At 43.4% G+C, this 20320-nt stretch overlaps 1 protein-coding gene across 1 annotated transcript in view; it reads right to left on the minus strand.

Annotated features, from left to right (window-relative positions):
* Positions 1-20320, minus strand: part of ADAMTS9 (ADAM metallopeptidase with thrombospondin type 1 motif 9) — an 81006-nt gene that overhangs the window by 58533 nt on the left and 2153 nt on the right. The window contains exons 4-11 of the mRNA XM_008643627.2: positions 7807-8093; positions 6763-6846; positions 6539-6660; positions 6131-6171; positions 5905-6010; positions 3901-4047; positions 2259-2400; positions 1939-2043 (exon numbers count right to left, since the gene is read on the minus strand). Coding sequence (XP_008641849.1) covers positions 1939-2043; positions 2259-2400; positions 3901-4047; positions 5905-6010; positions 6131-6171; positions 6539-6660; positions 6763-6846; positions 7807-8093 — 1034 coding nt within the window. The remainder of the gene's footprint in view (positions 1-1938; positions 2044-2258; positions 2401-3900; positions 4048-5904; positions 6011-6130; positions 6172-6538; positions 6661-6762; positions 6847-7806; positions 8094-20320) is intronic.

Here is a 20320-nt window from a genome sequence, read left to right on the forward strand (position 1 = left end):
TTAATGCCCTTGATTTAAGAGTAAATGTAGAGCCCAGTTAAATCTACATCCAGTAGTTTTAGCTAGATCTCTTTTTTTAGCTATTCAGGCTCTCTTATTTCCAAAGATATCTCCATAAAAAATGGTATGGTATTTTCTCCATCTGCCAACCCATACAGCACAGGCTTTAAACATGCAGACTCGAGCCATTAGTCAGCAAGTAGCAGTTTGACAGAGCTCCTGGCCACAGCAGAGTACCAAAATAGCAATTTATTCCAAGGGAAAGCACTTCAGACTCGCACCTCAGCACTTTACAAGCCCAAGTAAATACTAAGCAGGACAGAGTTTATGATGATCCAAACTTTAAGCTTGAGTTAGACGAACACACAGACAGAAAATTACTCTGTAAAGCCCTTTTGTGAGAACACATTTAAATGCCTGAACATGAGTGGGCTGCATTAGCTTTTCTCAAGAGCCCATCTGCACTCAGCTGAGAAGTTGAGATCACACTTGTCTAATTTGTCTAAACTTGTCAAATTGTCTAAATTTGTGGCCTTAAATGTTTTTTGCTCACATGGTCTTTATTAACAGCCATGCAGCTGGACACTGCACGACACGAGGCAGCTCTGAAGGGGTGCTGATCTACTCAGCTGCTGCTCTTTGCACATCACTCTGGTCATACCCAAAGGTAAGTGCAGGTTTGTTGCAGCCCAGATTTTTGGAATTCCAAGAAAATTTCAAGGTTATTGCTGATCTTTCAGCAGTGAGCAGATCCCAAGTTCACCAACAGAGAAGCTGAGGGCACAAGGTCTCAAGTCAGGGACTCCACAGATACCTACACTTTAGTGTATGTATCAAAACGGGGATTTTACACAAAAACATTAAATAGACATTCCAACCATATCTCTAATGCACATTCTCAACCATGAAAACAAATCTGCAACTGCACTTTTCCCTAAGAAAGGAAGGCAAATTGATACATGATGCTCATTGTCCTGAAGGAAATCAGTCAAGCATCATTGAACAATCAAGTTTTCAGACACATGGAACAAAAGATAAATTACCAAAGAGTTCCACAGCCTGTATGGAAAACTATATTTAAAAGAGCATCCAGAATTTTTTTGAAAAATACATTTGAGAGAATATGATTTAAAGCTTTGACTCTTCCAAAAAAATCCCATTATTATTATTATTATTAATACTAATTATATAATAATAGCAATAATATTGCTCTTAAGAGCTGGAAAAGCAAAATTTTAAGCTATACCATGTAGAATAACATCACACTATTTTTACTAGACACAGATGGACAATACTTTTGTTCAGACACAAATGGTAAGAACCAGTTAGCATTTTTATTCAAAAGCTTCAGTATCTCAATAAAAGAAAAATCCTCTCAACTATTTTTCTGCAGATACCAACAACTAAAAATTAAACACTTATCCTAGAAACCACAATGCTAGCTGGAAATTAACATTGCATGTGGAAATTGAAAGTTTCTATGAATTACTGCCAAAAATGTTCCATACAGAAAATGTCAACCAATTCTATATTTTACTCTGAAGTTGTCAAGATGAAAAGCCAGCTGACAAGTTTACGTTACACAGAATTACTAATTGCTCACATCACATAGGCGATTTCTAACAAAAGCTTAGGGAAACTTTGCAGAAGTTTTGCTCAAAAGTTCACTCAAGGGCATGAATTTAAAAAGATAAGCACTCCAGAAGGAATTTAAACAATGTTATGCTAAGCAGCCAACTTCAATCACATTATCTGGGCTAGAGATGGCCCAGGCACCACCGGGCTTGAAACACATCGAGCTGCTTTGGGCTTCCACCACTGCAGTCAGAGCCATGCCCCACACAACTGGCATTAGGGTAGGATGATTTTGACTGATATCCTCAGCCTGAACCCAAGGAAATAGAGACACGAAGGCTCAAACCACCAGGTATTACAGACCTTTCCAGGCTCACATTCTGTCCCATCAGCCCAAGGTGTGTGTTGGGTTCGACATCCCTTGTGAGCACCATCAACGTTGATACACCAAAGTCGTCGACACTGCATCTGCTTAAGTGATTGCAGAGATCGAAACATTAAATAAGTGCCATATGCCTTACCAGACAGACAATCCTTTATGAAATTATCCCCCTAGGATGTATCATTAACTCACAAGCTTGACAGTAAGTTGATGGATTGTGGGTCTGCCATTCATCCAAACCCAGGAGACCTTATTTTGCTCTGGCAAAACCAGGAAAAATAAGGTGTGAAATTTCACTTACCATATAGGGGCACACTTGGGATCCGGGTCCAAAAATTAACTCACATTGTTTGTTGACGTCATAAATCAGCCCTGGGAGCTGCTGAGGCAATGTGTAAGTTCTTGATGAAGGTTCATCAAGCAAACACTCCCCATAACCAGTGCTACAACACAAATCAGAACAATGGTGTTAAACAGGAGGTGATGAGATCAGAAACCACTTGTGTTTGCCTGAATTAGCCTTTGGGCAGTTGTACACCACATTTGCCACATTTAACAAGCACTACAAGAGCTACTGCAAACTCATGCACAGGAGGATGTGTTACCCATCCGCCACCACCCTTGTACTGTGACAACAACCATCCACCACAGCACAGTCAGCTACCCTGGCAAAAACATTTCTGAGTGTGCATTTAGTTGCTGAGCAAGTGCTGGTACATTTTTATAAAGAATTCAGAAAGAAAAATAATTGATTAGTGTCTTGGGGTGACTTTATGATGTGTATCCTCTATCACTGCCCTATGCCCAGAAATTAATTTTTGTACCTTTCAATGCTTTTAAACTGAGCCTGAGAGGGGGAAGGAAAAACTGAGCAAAACTTTTTCAAAGCAGTTTGCAGCTTGTTCAAGGTCACACAGAGATAGAGACTTTTTTTCCAGCTGCGGCAGGAGAGCGAGAGGGAAGGGAAGCACCCGGCTTGCTTTCCTCTCCAGCCAGCTTTCGGCAGTTTTATTCCTCAGCTTTTCTTTTTCCTTTGGGGAGTTGAACTTTTGTTTTCCTGGGACTTCGTTTCTTTCCCCTTTTCTCTCTGCTGGACCGTTTCAACATCGGAATACATTGGGAGGACCTTCCACCAAGGCCTTGGCCGTGGAAGTGGGCCCACCACCCTGTCCCAGCTCCAAGGAGGGGGAGAGAGAGATCTACGGAAGGACTCTGGAATTTTCCCAGGTTTCTCTCAGCAGGGCGAGGGCTTTTATTATTTAGCATTATTATCCTTTTCCTGTGTGTTTGTTAAATAAATAGTTTTTATCTCTTTCACTTTCCTTTGAGGAAAATTTATTTTTCCTGAACCTGGTTGGTTATGCCTTCTCTCAGAGGATATATTTCTAAATTTGACCAAACTGGCACAGAACTGCCCAAGGGTCTGAGCTCCTGGATTTGCCAGAACACCATCATGGTTCTCATTCTGTTCCACATCACAACACATGGGAAGGCATCACAGCAAAATGGGCGAATCGCTGTGCATCAAACTGAACCGTGGGCTCCTGGAACGGTGTTCCCACCATGGATTAGTGCCAGGGCTTTATCTTGACCTGTGGAGCAGAAAGGCAGATTCAAATTTGCCTTCTAAAACACAGCTCCGTATCTGGGCCACAGGGCTTGGAAAAGTCATTCTTCAGGTTTGAGGAGAACACACATTCCTTAAAAGCAATATCCATGGGGGAAGACTTGTTCTTCCCCATTGAGAGGCTGGTCCTTGCCAGCTTATCATGAGGTTGAACTGGCAGGGGTGCATTCCAGCTCTATGTAAAGGATGTGTGCACACACAAATCCCTCTGATTTCCTCCAAACGCTGCACACTAGGACTCCAAATTAACCAAAGAACTCTATGGGACACATGCACATGTGAAAACAGCCCAACACATGCATATGCAAGGCCTTACTCCAGAAATTCAGTGATGTACTTCCTACTGCATTTTGACCACATCCAGGGATTGGTGTAGAAGTTCAGTGTTGGTGCCATGACATGCTGTTGATTTTTACCTCCATCTTCCTTGCACTTGTGATTGTCATCATGTGGCATGTTAAATCTAAGAGAAAAGGAGCAGCGAAAAGAAGAGTCAGTTAACAGGCAAACATCAGGTATCCAGCATAGCAAGGGCAACAGTGTGAACAAAATGCAAGCAAACCCAAGACTTTTTCCTAAATATGCTGCTGACAGATATTACAGAATAAAAGTACTAATACACACATATTCATAACAAATTCAGAAGTGTTAACTAACAGGGTTTCTAGCACTCATCTGGAAAAAGCTGTGCAGCACCCTGCTAAGCTCTCTACTCTGTGCCTGCGTGTATTTAGCCAGAGAAGTCCTCCAGGGAGCCTGGAGGAAGATGCAAATCCAGCTGCAGTTTCCTTTTCAGCTGATGGCTGCTATCCTGCAGACAGGCTGGAGTCTGGCCCCACCCTCATAAAAATGGCAAATACTTTGGAACTGACCACAGATTCAAGAGTTGATCTGAGGGAATTCTGAAGGAGATTAGTGATTTGAGCCCACTGACTGCAGACCCTCATGCACACAGGCAATACCATGTTGGATGCAAAATATTTTCTATCCTGGGCCACACTGCTGCCTAAGTGGGGTTGCACCAGGGATAGACTTGGCTCTTACACTTTATGTGGCAGGTTTACAAAATGCCATCAAGCATTGGTATCAGCAGAAACGAACATGAAGTTTGCAGCACATGACACTTTGAAGAATGTGGTAAATTCGCTAATGGAGACAAAGTGGCTTAAAGTGCTGTGCTGTTTGAAGTGGAGAAGGGGAAGTGACCTGGTGTGATCCTGTGTTCCAAGGCTGGGGAGTTTGTATTTCATTAAGATTACCTCCAACAAACCACCGTTTTACTCTGCTCTCTGAAAAAAAGAGCACAGAGGCACTTCCTGCTCGGGAGCACTGCTAACCCCCTCAGCAGCTCTGGGGCAGCATCAGCGAAGGAATTAGCCACAGGTTAGGTGTGGGTAACACCAAAACTTCAGGGACTTTCTGTCAGGAAGTCCCTTTTAAATAAATACTACTGTGGTTAAAAATAGACTGTCTCAGCCAGCTCTCCATGAAGAAAAACAGAGTTTAGAACAATGAGAGATCTGTTCCCAAGTACTCATCCATCCCACACCTACAGACCTCCACTGCAAAGCAGGCGTGTGGTGGTTTGGGACTTAGGTTTTGTCTCAGATTGTATCCAGGGGTAAAGGACTATGTGATCTCAGATGATTTTTTTCATGATCGTTTAGTAGTGAGAAAAAGCAAAAATCATTTGAAAGAAATTCCCGCTGGAGGAGCTGCATCTTGAATGGCAGCGTCTCTTCTGGGGATGTTCAGCAGCACAAGATCTTCCATGATGAAACAGTTCAAGAGGTGGGTCAGGCTCACTTATACACCTCATCACCTCCCAGATGCCCTGGGTATGTTCCACCTTCACACAGCTGCTGCACTGCCTTCAGCTGCACCACACAGAGCTGTGGGACAAGTTGTGGCAGGTCTCTGAGGACCTGCCCTCAGAGAAGACTTCAGTCCCAAAAGATAGTTGAGATGTGCCAGCATCTCTTGCCCTGGTCCTCCCCAAGGCACCCAGCACCTCCCAACTCTGCCCAAAATCCTGGCTAGTTCCAATGGTTTGGCTAATACATCATTGCTTAGGTGCTGCTTGTGGTACTCTGTCATTCATCCTCCCCAAAACACGACTGTGCTGGTTTTGCTGCTCTCAGGTAGGCTCTAGAGCACCCCACAGTTTCATCTACCTCAGTGGTGCATCTTCTAGCCAAGTACATTGATCTCCCCCACAAATAATTAGGCTCAGCAGTACCAATTCCCAGCCTGGCTGGCAAGCCCTAGTTAGCATAAATCTTGGGCTATTTAAATGTAAATGTATTTACATAAAACATACACATGGCCAAGTTCATGTGCTATTGTGAAAGCAGTGCTCAGTCCATTATCTTCACTAATTGAACAGCTTCTGTATGGGTCACAGACTGTGCCCAGCTCTGCCAGACCTAGGAGAGAACAGAGAGGTTTATGATAGAAAAAGAAATGTCACTCACAGTTCAGCACAGGCAACTAATATTGTCACTACAAAAAAAGTTATTAAAAGACAAAGAAAAGGTTTTCCTTACCCAGAGTATCACATTTGTCGTGTGCTCTACAAATATCCTGTCTGAAAGCAGAACAGACCTGACACATTAATTCTCAATGCAGCAGTGAGTTAAGGTACAAGCACAGTAACAATAGCAGAAACAACTCTTGGTCCTCCAACGGACCTTCTCATGCTGGTTTGCCACATCATCCAGAGTCCAAACTAACTCCCCACCACAGTCAGAGTTTTTCATCTTACGTTAAACCCATGGGCAGACCTTAGACAGTCTTGAACCTCTCAAAGTCATCTCTTGTTATGGTGGACACACGCTCCCACAACTGCAAATAGCATTACAACCACATCAAAACCTGAACATTTGCCATATATTACATGCTCACGGCCCCTGACACACAACTGGCTACAGTTTTCATGAGAATATTCACCACACCTGGTAACAAGCACAGCTGTATCATGCCGAAGGTGACTTCCCTCTGGGTGGTTTTGGGATTGCTGCCATTGGCAGAAGTTTTTTAATGTTGTCTGGGCATTGTAAGATATTGCAGGGCCATCCTGATAAGCAACACACAGAAAGCAGGTATTTTAATTACTCATGACAATGCTCACTACAAATGCCATTGTCAAGTAGAAGGTGAAGAAAATAATTTCCATTACCTGCTCATTATGTATCACGATCAATTTCACAATAACAATATTAATTAAATTTCCAATGCTTGGGTCTTTGTAGATAGAAGCCACCTGTTTCAAAAAGCAATATTTGGAATTACTGTTAACATTCAAGGAAACAAACAATTAAGACAACACACATATTCTCCATTTTGCAACTGTTTTTTCTCCTGGGCTGGGCTGCTCTTCTGCCCTGCTCAGTGCTCTGACGCTACTTGGTGAGACCTCCTGGCAGAAGCACAATTTTGGAATGGAAAAAACCCGTTGGTATCACAGAAACCCAACATTTCCTTTTGCTTTAGCACACATTTTACCAAATTAAAGGATCATTCTGCTCTGAGACATAAAGACCACCAACCAAGACTGTCAAAAGCAACTTAAGTCTTCCAAGTGCCTGATTTTGACATGGACAGTTTCAAACCACATATTCATTGTACTTCTGTCCTTCAACAGGATGAACATCCCTCCAGAGACACAAATATGCTGGATACTCCCTTCCAGTCACTGTGAATCTACAGAACTGCCTGTCTGGAGACTGCACTACTGCATCTTAGTACCTGCAGCTACTAAAGTGCTTGTCCTCAGCCTGGAAAGCCAACTTGAGAAATATGCTAAGGATCAAGGTGACCACAGGCTCCTTCTTGCAACAGCAATGAAGTCAGGCAACTGCATAACCTATCAGCATCAGTTCAAAGTACCTTTTTAACTCAGCTGTTATTTCACGTGGGCTTAAACAATAAGAGGAGTACAGCATGGGGACTAAACAACCAGTGATACTGCTCATGGGGTCTGATGTTCAGAAAGCTGGAAGAGAGAGGTGTGAGAAAAACCAGGAAGCCTGAGGGGTCTGGGAAAGAAGACTCTAGCCAGCATTTTCCAGCCAAGTTTTACCAATTTTTAATGTAACCCCAGCATTATTTCCATGCCTAGGCAAGGCAAAGTGATGCTGCATATGAACGCAGCAGAGAGGGGCTCTGTGACCACTAGAAAATGATTAGTGTGTGAATCTACTTGCCCTGGTTGAACACTCACTATTGACATCAGGGTTAAGACATAGTGCTGTAGGTTGGCTCCGTGGTAGGCGACCATTCTGCTGTCAGCCACCACCATCACCTCCACAAAACGTGGGTAGGACAAGAACCGCTTAGTTCGCTTGTGGCTCTTCTTTTCACCGATGGTCCCTGCCTTGTTGCTGTCCCCAGAAAAAGCATTCACTTCCAGGCTATGTTTCAACATCTCCACGTCAGATAATATGCTGCTCTCTGCCCACTGCCTTCTCCAGTGTTTCCGCTTGTTCTTTTTGTGACTGTGGTCATGATCTATGGACAAAAGGCAGAAAAAACCATAAAGTACATTCTGGAGTGAATAAAATTAATACCATGTGTATGTTAAGTCAAAATACTTATTACCTCAACAAAGTTGTGTGGGCTTGCTCTAAATAAGCAGGGAACTGAAACAGAAGCACTCTGTGGAAGCCCACCATGTAATCCAACATCTAAGGCTTCATTTTTAAAGCTATCTTGGGGAGGCCAGTAGCACTTAAGAGGTGGACATTCCCTGCAGCAGAACCAGCTCCTGGCCCGTGCACAAGGGATGGAGCCCTGCAATGGTAATTAGCCACTTGCAGCAGCAGTGTGAGGATTCTGGGCACGTCCAAGGTGGCCAGGAAACCACAGGAAACAAAGGTCCAAATCCTGTATTTCTAACTCGGGCATGAAGGACAGCAGGATTTGGCCTTCATAGCAAAGCAATTATATATGATTTATTTCTGTCTCTTACAATAAAACGGCTGGGCTTCAGACTCCCCCCCTCCCTTTATTATTCTGTGCTACAGGAATGGTAAAGGTCATCTAATAGCACAGCTGCCACTGGCAAAAGAATAGAATTCAGGAAGTTTCACATATACTGCTTTTGATATTCAATTAGGCCAAACATAAAAGCAGCCTGAAAATACACTCCATGCTGACACAAAGACGACAAAGTGAAGAGGGAGAACAGGCATATAAAACATATGGAACGTGTACAATTAAGATTTACCATCTGATTAGTATGTAATTATAGCATTATTTGAATGTAAGAGCAAAATCAGTCTTATTTGATGCCACTTAATTTTTAATCAGTTCATCATAGGAAGTAGCTAATTGAATGTGATTCATCCACGAAAGACTGTTCACTTCTGCATTTAATATAAAGACAGATCTGAACTACTCATCTATGACTCCAGGCTACAGCCCTCATGGTCTTTGTAGCTTTAGTTTAATTTTGTCATGGTAGTGAAAAATATCACATTTCCTTATCTGACCCATTGAGTAGGTTAGAGGAAGCATAATATTAGGGGACAAAGGAATATTCAATGCTCAAACAAGACTGAAATGATATGAAACTTCTTAGTTATTTTTCCTGTGTACTTTCCTTTTAGGAATATTTGCAATAATTTCCAAAAAAAGAAATACGTTCTGCAATATCTTGGAAGGCAAAAGGTATCAGACAGCTTCTACCCATCTGAAAAATACTATCCATTTGCCCTATGTGTAAACAGGCAATAGAGTAGTTAAGAATTAAATCCTGTCTACTCTGCACTACCTAAGTCCTATAAATTCCCCTTTCTTGATATAGTCCAGACCACCTTAATACAGCAGAGAGTCTGCGGTTATTTGAGTAAGAATTCGAGAAAGCCAATGGCATTTGTGGTTATAATTGGATTGCCCTAGTTCCTCTGCTCTAATCAATGCCCTTGTGTTGGCAAGGTTGTGCTCTCATGCTGGCACCGCTTCGTGGGCAACCATGACATTATCCCAACTCACTCAGTGCCAATCAGCTTGGGGAGCCAACTATGCATACAAATAACTTAAAGGTGAGGAGAGGACCAGACTGAGGAGAAAGTGCTAGCCCCAGCCCTTCAGCCAGCTCCTCTCCTCTCTGTACCCTCAGCCCGCCACTCAAATTCCCCTTTAAAATAACTAACTTCCAAAAGGAGCACGTGCTCAAGGAAGAATGTGTTAAGGATGGGGCAATGCTCAACAGGGCTTGAGCGAGGCTGAAGACGGCTGCGGAGCAAAGGCAGAGCTCTGCAGGGCCCCATGTGGGACCATGAGGTTCAGGTGCCTTCTCTTCCAACCATCCAGGCAGAGGGAAGTTAGATGGCAAAAGAAGAGGGAATTGCCGAGGATTCTTTGAAGACACCTATCACACAGGAGGTGTATAAAAGAAATTAACTGATATTCACTGGGCTTGCACTGAAATCTGGCAGCTGGTGTCACATGCTAAAAAAAACCCACACAAACCCACCCAAAACCCAGAGAGTACCATATGAAATGCCATGTCTCCTTCTGAGAGCTCTGATCTGCCCCTGAACATGGAGGGGAATCAGAGCCCAACACAGCCAGGTATGCCCAGCACAGAGGAAAAACGACTTTCCTTTTTGTTGCAGAGATTTGGCACAGGGTCACACAATCCCAGAATCATTTAGGTTGGAAAATACACTTAAGATCATCAAATCCAGTCATGAACCTAATGCTGCCAAGTGTTGGTACAGTATCAGTGTTCTTTCCCCATCCAGCACACAAATGAAGTCAGACACATCATCCCTTCAAAAATAACCAAATCATTTCCACACACAAAGTCACTCCAACACCTGCAGCGTGGTATTTGGATGGGTCACATATTGGGTGTTTGTCAGCCCAGTTACTGGAAAACCAGGCACCAGTGATGGGGATGCACTGCATGGAAATCCACTCCTAGACTTTGGTCGTAGTGAACTGTTATCTTCATCCATCTTTCTTGCATGTAGGTAGTGTGCACTCACCTGTAAAAACTTAAATGCTAGTGGCTGTGCACTGCTCTCAACCCATCCGTAAAACCCTAACCATGTTAATGGGAGCTGCACACAGGCTCTGCCAGGAACTGTATGTGCCTGATTCTGTTGATATCCTGCTCCATTACAATGCCCACAACAGCAGTGCTCTCATTGAATGGTGCAACGTGCTGCCCTTCCATCAAGCAGAAGGGAAATTCTCTCACATTACACAAAAAACCTGCAATTTTGCAGCATCAGCTTCCTACTGCCATACTTAACACCAGAAAAGGCTGTGATACTTTTTTTTTCTATTGTGTTAACATAGTAACAGAAATCAGGTAGAAAAATGGTTTGCTTGGCAAGTCCTGAATCTTTGCAATGACCTGAAACACATGTACTTACACACGGCAGTAGTTAGATGGGTTTAAGAAACAAAACATTTTATTTCTGCTTTGTAGAAAAAACAAACCCCAGTGAGTAGACAAACCCTTTAAAACCATGCAAACTACAGTTCAATAATTCAAGTATCAGGCCAGCCCATGCACTGATTCAACCGTTCATATTCATTTGAGAGGCAGATAAAGGCTAGAATAATGTCAATTTTACTGCATACTTTACTAAGACAATCTATGCTGTTTTCACTGTCTTTATACAGACCTGGAAGTTTATCTTAATTCTTTTTCTGTTTGGTTTCTTCGTTGTAATGTGGGACTTCCAAAGGACACCCAATCCTGTAAAAGGATATCGCTTCCTGATGGCATCAACCCACTAATGCCATTTATTTTTGCTTGGGCAAGAAGCCTCAGCCCAGAACCCATTCAGCTGATTTATGGGTGTTTCCTGATGGTTAATGTACTAATGGTTAATGTAATGATCTATCACAAGAAAGAGGGCAGGGAAGACTCAGGCCCTATGTGAGTAGTTTGCCTGCATGAAAGGGTGACAGGGCAGAGTTAGGATCTGCTTTTGACATAGTAGCTATTGTTATACTAAACCCAAAAACTAAGAGAAGGAATGATCACTTATCCCAGCAGTCCTAATCCTTTCCATTTCTACATTAACTAGTCCTTGGAATAGAAAGCAATTTGCATAATTAAGTAAGACATGTAACAATTCAAGCAATTCCATTTCAGCTCCAAGTTCATAAGAGCTGCACATAGCAGTGAAAAAAAATGTACAACACAGAGAGAGAGAGAGCAAGAGAAGGGGAAAAAAAAAAAAAAATCTCTTTCTTGAGCTAACAACATCTCCTTGCTAGAAAAAAAGTGTGATCCTTTCAAACCAACTTACTATAATAACTTTTTGGAATGTGTGACCTAGAATTTTTAATGAAGTTTGCCGCTCAGCGGTTGGCTCACATCACTTCTAGCCCTGCTCTGATCCAGCTGCACAGATACTAAAACTATCATTTGGAAGTTAATTATTTATTGCACACCTCAATAAAACAGAATTCAGCTGAGCTCCCCTCAGGCAGTCAGTCAGTGTGTGACCCGTCTCCCTCAACTCCACAGGAGCAAACCCTGGCCAAAAGCTTCAGTACAAGCTCCAGCTATAGCTGCCTGACTGGATTTGCTGCCTGTAGCTGGTACAACAGCAGCCGCCTAAGGATCTGCCATCACTTGGGAAACAGAGGGGAGAGGCAAAATGGATTTGCCTTCATGCAGAGATCAGACTGGCTGAAATCAACCCACATTTTTAGCCTCTTCTTGCCAAGAAACGGAATGGAAACTGGCGCCTCTTTAGGCCACAAACAGGTCCTAAGCTGGACCAAAGGATTTTTCTAGCCCTGAGTCTGTCTTAATTCTACATCAAGATGTTTTATCTATCTATCCATCTACAGATGTATCTCAGATGGATTTGCATGAGGCAAAATTCTCACCTCTGTTACTGTGGGGTGCTATTGTAGTCAGCGTAACCCAGAGCACCTTCTCTGCCAGCAGCTTCTTGCCCAGCTCGTACAATAGCCAGGGATGAAAACATAATGGGGGACCAGCCCCTGCCTTGCCCTGTACCATACTGAGATGATCAGTCCTATGAGCAGGACTAATCCTGCCTTCCCTCTGAATAGCTCCTTGACTGTGCAACCAGAGCTGCTGCTATAGCTGGGAAGGAAAAAGAGGTTTTATTGATAGAGGTGAGATCAATCAGCTACACTGGAAGGGAAATGAAAGATCTGGGCCGGCCGGGATCCAAAGAGAAAGATATTCTGCACTAAGAGTGGAAATGAAAGTTTGCTTGATTTTTCAAACCTGTAAATGAGAAAGTGTTCAACTCCAAATTAATCTGAGCCCACTCAACTGAAATCAACTGGGGTTTCAACCTTCAGCAGCAAGAGCTGGACAAAACTGCATAGATTGAACTTTCATAGTTGGAACCACTGAAAATGCAATAAAATATCAGCACTTTCACAAATGCCACTCTTAGAGGAATATAAAGGAGGGAAGCTTTGATTTGCTCATGTTGTTCATACTTCCCTTTGAGTTAGGAAACAGTCTGGGCTCAGGACAGTTCCCTCCCAAACTGTTACAGGAGGATCAAAATCTTGGGCCTCTACAAAGAACTTTTCTTTGCTACTAAGAAAAATACTTGCATGGATGGATCATAAGCCCTCAGGACAAAGATACACCTGCCTGTTAATTTTCTCGCCTTCCTCTGCTTTGAACTTTGCACACACATTTAACTAAAGTGGTTTTCTAAATGTCCAACTGGAGCAATGTTCGGATCCACAGACAGGTCTACGTCCAGGAGCTCCTGCTGCTGAAGTCAGCCCCATGTGTCAAGCCCAGAGCCTGTAATTTGTGTTTGCAATATGTGAAAATATTAAGGCCTGAAAGCAAAACTATAAAGGCATAAGCAGCTCAGACTGGTATGAAGCATCACTGATGCAACAGTTCCACTCCAATTCACTCACATGTGTCTGTGACTGTAGAGACTTGGAGGTGCCAAAGCTCAAGGTGATGCTGAACCCTCATGTTTGTCAGGGTGACCCCTGCCTTTCTTCTTGCTGCTTGAACCAGAACACTGAGAACCATGGACTTGCAGTGAGCAGCAATCAACTTCCCTTAGTAATAAAACATTCTCTGGTTTATACCATGCAAACATTAAAGACCACACATACTCTAGATGTTTTCTTTCCTGGTGATGAATATCAGAATGCATTCCAGCCTAAAAGATTATTTTTCTGCCTAAGGTAAGAAGTTGTATGTGAAAGCTATCAATTTTGCACAGTAGACAGAAAGTAGATTAATGAAGAAAACAATAAATTTCCTCTTTAAGAAAGGAGATACAAACACATGAGCTGAGCATGTGGCAGAAAATGATTCAAGATCACCTTACAGGACTCCCACACATGCTCTTCAGGCAACTTCCAATGCAAAACAATCATGAGTACACCAACCTGTGTTCCACACTTGTGTCTAGTAACACCTATGAGGTACCATTCCAACAAGAACAACACTGAGACCACCACAACTTCATAGTGACACTCAGTACAAGATAAGACAAAATATCCCATTAGAAAAAAAAAAAGTAATTGTCCAGCAATTGGCCACAGGGATGTTGATAATGCCATTACAGGCACATGGGAAAAGAAGTCACAGAATAGTCAGCCTGTTTATTTTCAGTAGTATATGCCATAGGAAGCAGACAGAAAGCACCAAAGTGATCCTCCCCTGCTTCTCCCACCTGTCCTCCTTCAGTGGATGTCCACACAAATGAGGTAAAAGTAGATGTAAAATTGCAAGTATGTCCATTTTGATTCCAGGAGAATAATTTAACTCTGTCCACTTATCATGTTCAAATCGCAAAACAATAACCAATCAACAATAATTTGTTTAGTCACAATCTTAAGTCTTATACCTCTAGGGTGCCAGATGGATGCTTGATACATTTTCAATACTAAGAGTAACAACAAAATGCATGTACCTTGCTTATAACTCACATGGAGAAATCTTAAACCAAAACTAGTTATGGGATCTGTATCATTGACTGTGATCAATTTTTTTTTAACTGAAGTCTACTGCCTTATTTTACTTGCCAACATCACAAGATACCTCAAACATTACAGACTGATCCCTTTCCCAACTCAGCATGGGAAAAGCTTGTGCTTGACCTCCTAGACCCATCTGACCAAATACCAGTTGGCTCTTACTGTGCTGTTACCTTAACAGGGAGGCAGAAATAGAATTAATTACATTAGCATATGGGACTTGTGATGTAAGTCTCTTCTTTGCTGATTCTGGGAGGGATGGAAACCTGAATTAATTACTATCTGACTAAACATTACGATCCACTTCTTTAAGATAAGAAACTTTTCCGAGGAAAAGAATAAAGTCAGTGTTTTACCCCGAGGCCAAAAGCAAAGCTGACAGCTTAAACAGACTCTTGAAAGAGCTCAAGGATTGCTCAACCTGGAAGTAAAGGCTTAAGAAAACCTCCCTGCAGATCTCCTGCAACCCTGAGGTTACGTGACACTCAGCAGTACAGAATTTGCCTGAAGACCTGCCTGGAAACCAGACACATAGAATGCAAAATTCTGCTGGATGAATGAATTGAAGACAAAAAAAGGGACACAGTTGGAAGCAATGCAGAATCCAAAAGAAACAGCAAAAATACTAAAGGGCTCTAGACCAACAATCCAAGTGCAAAGGATCTGGGATTTCACCATGGACCACTCAACAAGAGTACAAACATTGAGTTCTGTGGAAAAGGAATTCAAAGTTTCTGCCTCAAAACTGCTATAAAATAAGAACATAACACACACAAAGGGTCTGTAGAAGGAGCAGGAAATTTTCCATAACTGGCCCCATTCCACTCCATTGCCAATTCTAACACTGTGAACACACCTTGAACCACAGCTTGAGCAGGAGCAAAAACTCATCCCCTCCCTGCACCAATATAAGACCACACTAGAAGGTCAGACTTTAGCTACAGTACCAGATCCCCAATACATCCTTCCCCAGGTCTCCTCCCTGGTCATGGCACTGATAACACACTAATAAACCCACATTCTGGCAACCTCAACCCGACCACCCCTTCCAAACACATGGGAACATGGTGACAGGACCACCTCCTGCTTGTGCCATGGGTTCACCAGTGACTTCCCATGCAGCTGGGTGGCATTAGGAGAGCAGGCTGGTGCTAATTATCATGCAGAAACAAGATCACAGTCATTGAGCTGGCAGCACCAGGCATCTGCTTGCTCAAGACACAGGGCAGCATTCCTCTGCTCTGGTGATTCCCCAGTGTCACGTTCAGTGGGAAAGGTTGTTACAGTTACTATGAAAGGGTAATCTATTACAAATTACTCATTAATGCAAGTGAAAAATCAGTGACATAGTACTGAGTATGCCTGTGTCATGCTAGCTCAGCGGCAAAACTTGGTTCATGCTGCTGGCTTCTCCTTTGCTTTTCACAGGACCCTTCTCAGCACAACTTACACACAGAGCTTCTCTCCTCTTCATCTGGACCACACAGGGCTTCCCTCTGTGGAGCTGCTATGCCTGGCCACACATGTACTCTCCAGTAATCAAACTGCTGTAAGACCCAACGAAATACCAGCTGCAAATTTGAGACCCTTTTGCATCCATTTCTGGCAGGTACTGGGATGTGCTAAGCATGCAGGTTGTGTCCCACAGCCATCTGTGCTGATAATACTTGGTGGATTTTGGAAAGCAGCCTCAGCAGGTAAGTCACTGGGCTTTCCCACCTCTGCCAGCAGTGGGTGGGGGCACAGCCAGTGTGGTGCAGGTAAGACCTGCTCTGTCCTGCCCTCATCTGAGCATGCTCCCAAAACCTCACCATCTCAACACGAACTGCTGGAAGGCCTCTTTGCTGGCTACAGCCCCTTGGCTCCCCTCCAGAAACAGAAACAGCTCTAATTGTCTTCCTACTGGTTTGGCACCATCAGAGTGTTATTGCTGCTTCTGCATGAGGAGTTTTGCCCATGGTGGATATTCCTGCTTTAAATGCTCTCATTAAGGAGTGAGGACTTTGTGCAAGATCCTCACACGCAGCCCCAGAGCCCAGGTCCAATGCCAGCCTTGGGATGGGCACAGCTGACCAGCAGCAAGTCATGGGAGCAGCTCACACTCACTACATATTCAGTCCTTGGTTTATTCATCTCAGCCCCAGGTGGCTCTTGAATATAAAAGAATTATGAAAAATGAGACAAGAACAAAGAGGTATTTAACTAATGAAGCTAGGATGGAAATTGGAAGCACATATCAGCCAAATGAAGGCAGTGGGTACAAAGAAGGAGCTGCCCCAAGAAGTTTAGTCAGGAGTCCTGCATTAGAGTCACAGTAAAAGGTGCATGGAATTTGCTAAGTTTGGAGCAAGAGCTGGGCAGGCAACAGAAGTGGAGTGGCAAAAGGGCACAATACTTGCAGTTATACTCACAGATACAGGGGAATTGTGGCTCAGTGCCACCAGGCAGGTGGAGGCCACATCTGTCTCAGAACAAGGAGTGGCCAACAGGCAGAATGATTGGGAAGGTTCAGTAAAAGGCTAAAGCTATCACAGACCCCAACAAAACTGGGAGAGAAGAGCTCCAGAGAAGTCAACAACCAAAATATACATACAAATACATATACACGTACATCAGTGACTAAAAACGTGGGAAATATGATAGAAAGGAGAAGCAGCAGAAATGGACATAAGACCCAGAGCAAGAGGTGGCCTGAAGTGGTTTATTTAAGTGATGACCAAAGGCAGTGTCCTATTGGCAACTGGAGCTGGACATCTCTCTGTAAGACCAAACCTTGAGGGTTTCACATGGAAAGGGCTCACAGGTCTGCTCCTGGCAGAAGGTCCCACTGGATGGGGGCTTGGGGAGGTGCTGCTGGCCTCATGAAGGCGGCTAGCACAGGGACACAGGATGCAGCTCTGCGCCGTTATCACTGGAGTCAGATTGTTCCTCCGTGGGGCGCAGGAAAGCTTCGCTCTCCAGCCTTGCAATGAGCCACTTCCTTTTTTTCTTTTTTTAGGATTGAAATTTCTTTTCTCTTCCTCCTCCACCTCAAAAAAGCGGATATTTAATAATTGGGATCGGAGGAACTTGCTATTCTGAAGCGATGGGTGGTAGTGGTGCTGCACCTATAGTGACATCATGCTGTCAGCCTGGCCAAGTCCTCATCCGTCAGGGCTATTCAGTAAAACACAACTAATTATTCTGCCAGATCCCTGGCCAGATGACAAAACTGATTCATGGCACTAACTAAAAGAAAAGAAGGAGAGGGAAGTGCACCATTTCCTACAACTGAAACTACATTAACCTGTTACCCCAAGGAAAACTCTAGCCAAAGTTTTTCTTGCGGCGGCTGAGCTGCATGCCAGACGGCTGAAATGCATTGCCAGAGACCCCTGTGCTGTGCTATGAAAGTTCATCTGCAGAGCACAGCTCCCATTTGATATCCATTAGCGTTGAGAGGAAAAAGATCTTTTCCCAGAACACCTGCAGAGTATCTTTTATGTCAGAGTACCTAAAACTGTTATCAGAAACGGCTAATTAAAACTTAACAAAAGCAAATATCTGTTTTTTTAAGCTGACCTGAGGATGCTGAAAACTAAAAGTAAGACCACGGAGACGGCTGCAAATGAAAGCTTTTACTCAGTCTGTTAGTCAATTCACAAGGGAAACTTTCCGGAATATCTCACGTCTAAAATTACATCATTATGGCAAGGGCACATCAGTAAGTTGCTTATTAATCATTTCCAGGAAGATGACTATCAGAAAGTCATTCTTAATAGCACCACTGCCTGGTAACATGGGGTCCCTTGCTCACCGCAGGGTGGGTACTTTAGATTTCCCTCACATGAATTTCCTCTTTGACCAAATTTCCACTCCTGTCAGAAGCCTGCAATGCAAATGCACCATTTCACATGTTCTTCTTAAAAAAGACTGGATTCACACAACACCCTACAACTATGACTAACTCCCAAACTCTCATGAAACCATTCTTCTCTGGCAGGAGTGAGAGATACACCTTGTCTAAAACAGTTGAGTGCTGCTAGATTTTGCCTGCTCACCTCTACTGCAAAGACATGTGAGACACCTTCTCTCACCAGACATAACCTCAGGTAGGATGCCAAGGTTCAGCACTGCCCAAGTGGCTCTGAACTTGCTCCTTGAATGAAATAACCAAGACTTGTTCATCATACACGTACGACCATAGCATCATTCCCTTTCAAAAGCTTGGACAATGACAAAAAGAAGAGATGATAAAGAGGGAGAGATGGAGGGAAAGAAGACAGGAGGACAAATAAGACTCTCATGCATACCTGGAACACTTAAGCTTGTATTTGAGAGGTGAGAACTCCTCCCTCCACTACATGAAGCAACTGAGAAGGGCAAGAAAACAAGGACAAGCAAGAAGCAAAGCATATTGGAACAAAGGAGGAAGAGATATACACCACATTGGTAAAATCACAGATGAAGTATTATTCTTGTGAACTATAATACAGAAGAATAATATCCTAAATGGGAACTCCGATACAGTGGGGTGAAATACAGCAGTCTGTTACAGCAGCACAGAGTCAAGTCCACAAGCAAAATTCACAGCCCTCCCAGCTACCTTTGATTTAATGAGTCCTGTGATCTGCTGCTCCATTCCTCCAAGGGTTACTGATGCAATGTGCCAGATTCCATGTTTCTTTCCAACTGTTCTGAGTCTCCTGCATCTGATCTCAAAGAAGGGAGCAGAAACAGCTGGAAGAGAGAAACCAGAATGGCATATTCCAGCAGCAACCCTTGGAAGAACAAACAACGACAGCCTTGTGAGAGGTGCCATTGTACCCTCGGCACATACGTTTGCATGTGGACATGGATCCACATGTCTTCTAGAAGAAACATGTGTTGCTCTGGCTGGTCACAGAGCATCAGAGCATCTCTGGACTTAGCATGATCAGTGCAAGCTGAGCAGACTGACAGCTCAAGAGCACAGCCACGACCCACAGTCATGGGTGCCAAACAAGTCATGCGTGCTAAGTGCAGCCTAATTTGGGCACCACACTTCTCCTCCAGTGGTACCTTTACTCCCTGAGCAACTCCACCTACTTTGCAGCATATGACCAGCTTGCAGCCCACAAGGGAACCCAGTCAAGGTCTACTCTGTTTAGGCTTTAAAGCTCCTGTAGATCTAGCTGCAGGCCAAAGGAGGAGGGCAAAATAGCAGGTGAAACAGGAGACCGAAGGAATAAGCTTCTTCTGAGAAAATTTAGGTATTTGCTGCCAAAGGAGAGGATTAGTTGTGAACATCAGGAAGTCAAGGAAGCAGAGAGCAGCAGGAGGCCACTGTAGATAATAGGGACAGTAGGAGCAAGGCTACTGCTCATCAAGGCACATGAAGGGGGAGATAAAAAGGCTTGTGCTCTTTCATATAAGCAAGGACTAGAGAGAGGGAATGAAGAAGTCAGGGAGATGGTGCTGCTGGAGAAAGGGCCATGAAGAAAAAAAAGTCTTTGAAAATTAACCACGGAGAAGTGATTAATAAGGGAAGAACTGTCAGGGTTGGTGTTAGGACCTCCTCATTTCCACTAGAAAGAAGTAAGACATTGCAACTTACAGCCAGATTTGGGGAGGGAAGGAGCACAGCAATACCAAGACAGAAGGATGTCATTTAAAGGACAGAGTACCAGACAGAGAGTATATCAGATTAGGATGGTTGGGAATTACATGTAGGAGAGAACAGAAAACTAGTTTAAGGGCTCATAGGATACTTAAGGCAAGACAGAAAAAAAGCTCTCTTGCCA

The sequence above is a fragment of the Corvus brachyrhynchos genome, unplaced genomic scaffold (genome assembly GCF_000691975.1).
Source record: "Corvus brachyrhynchos isolate BGI_N302 unplaced genomic scaffold, ASM69197v1 scaffold91, whole genome shotgun sequence".
In the NCBI taxonomy this organism is placed as follows: domain Eukaryota; kingdom Metazoa; phylum Chordata; class Aves; order Passeriformes; family Corvidae; genus Corvus; species Corvus brachyrhynchos.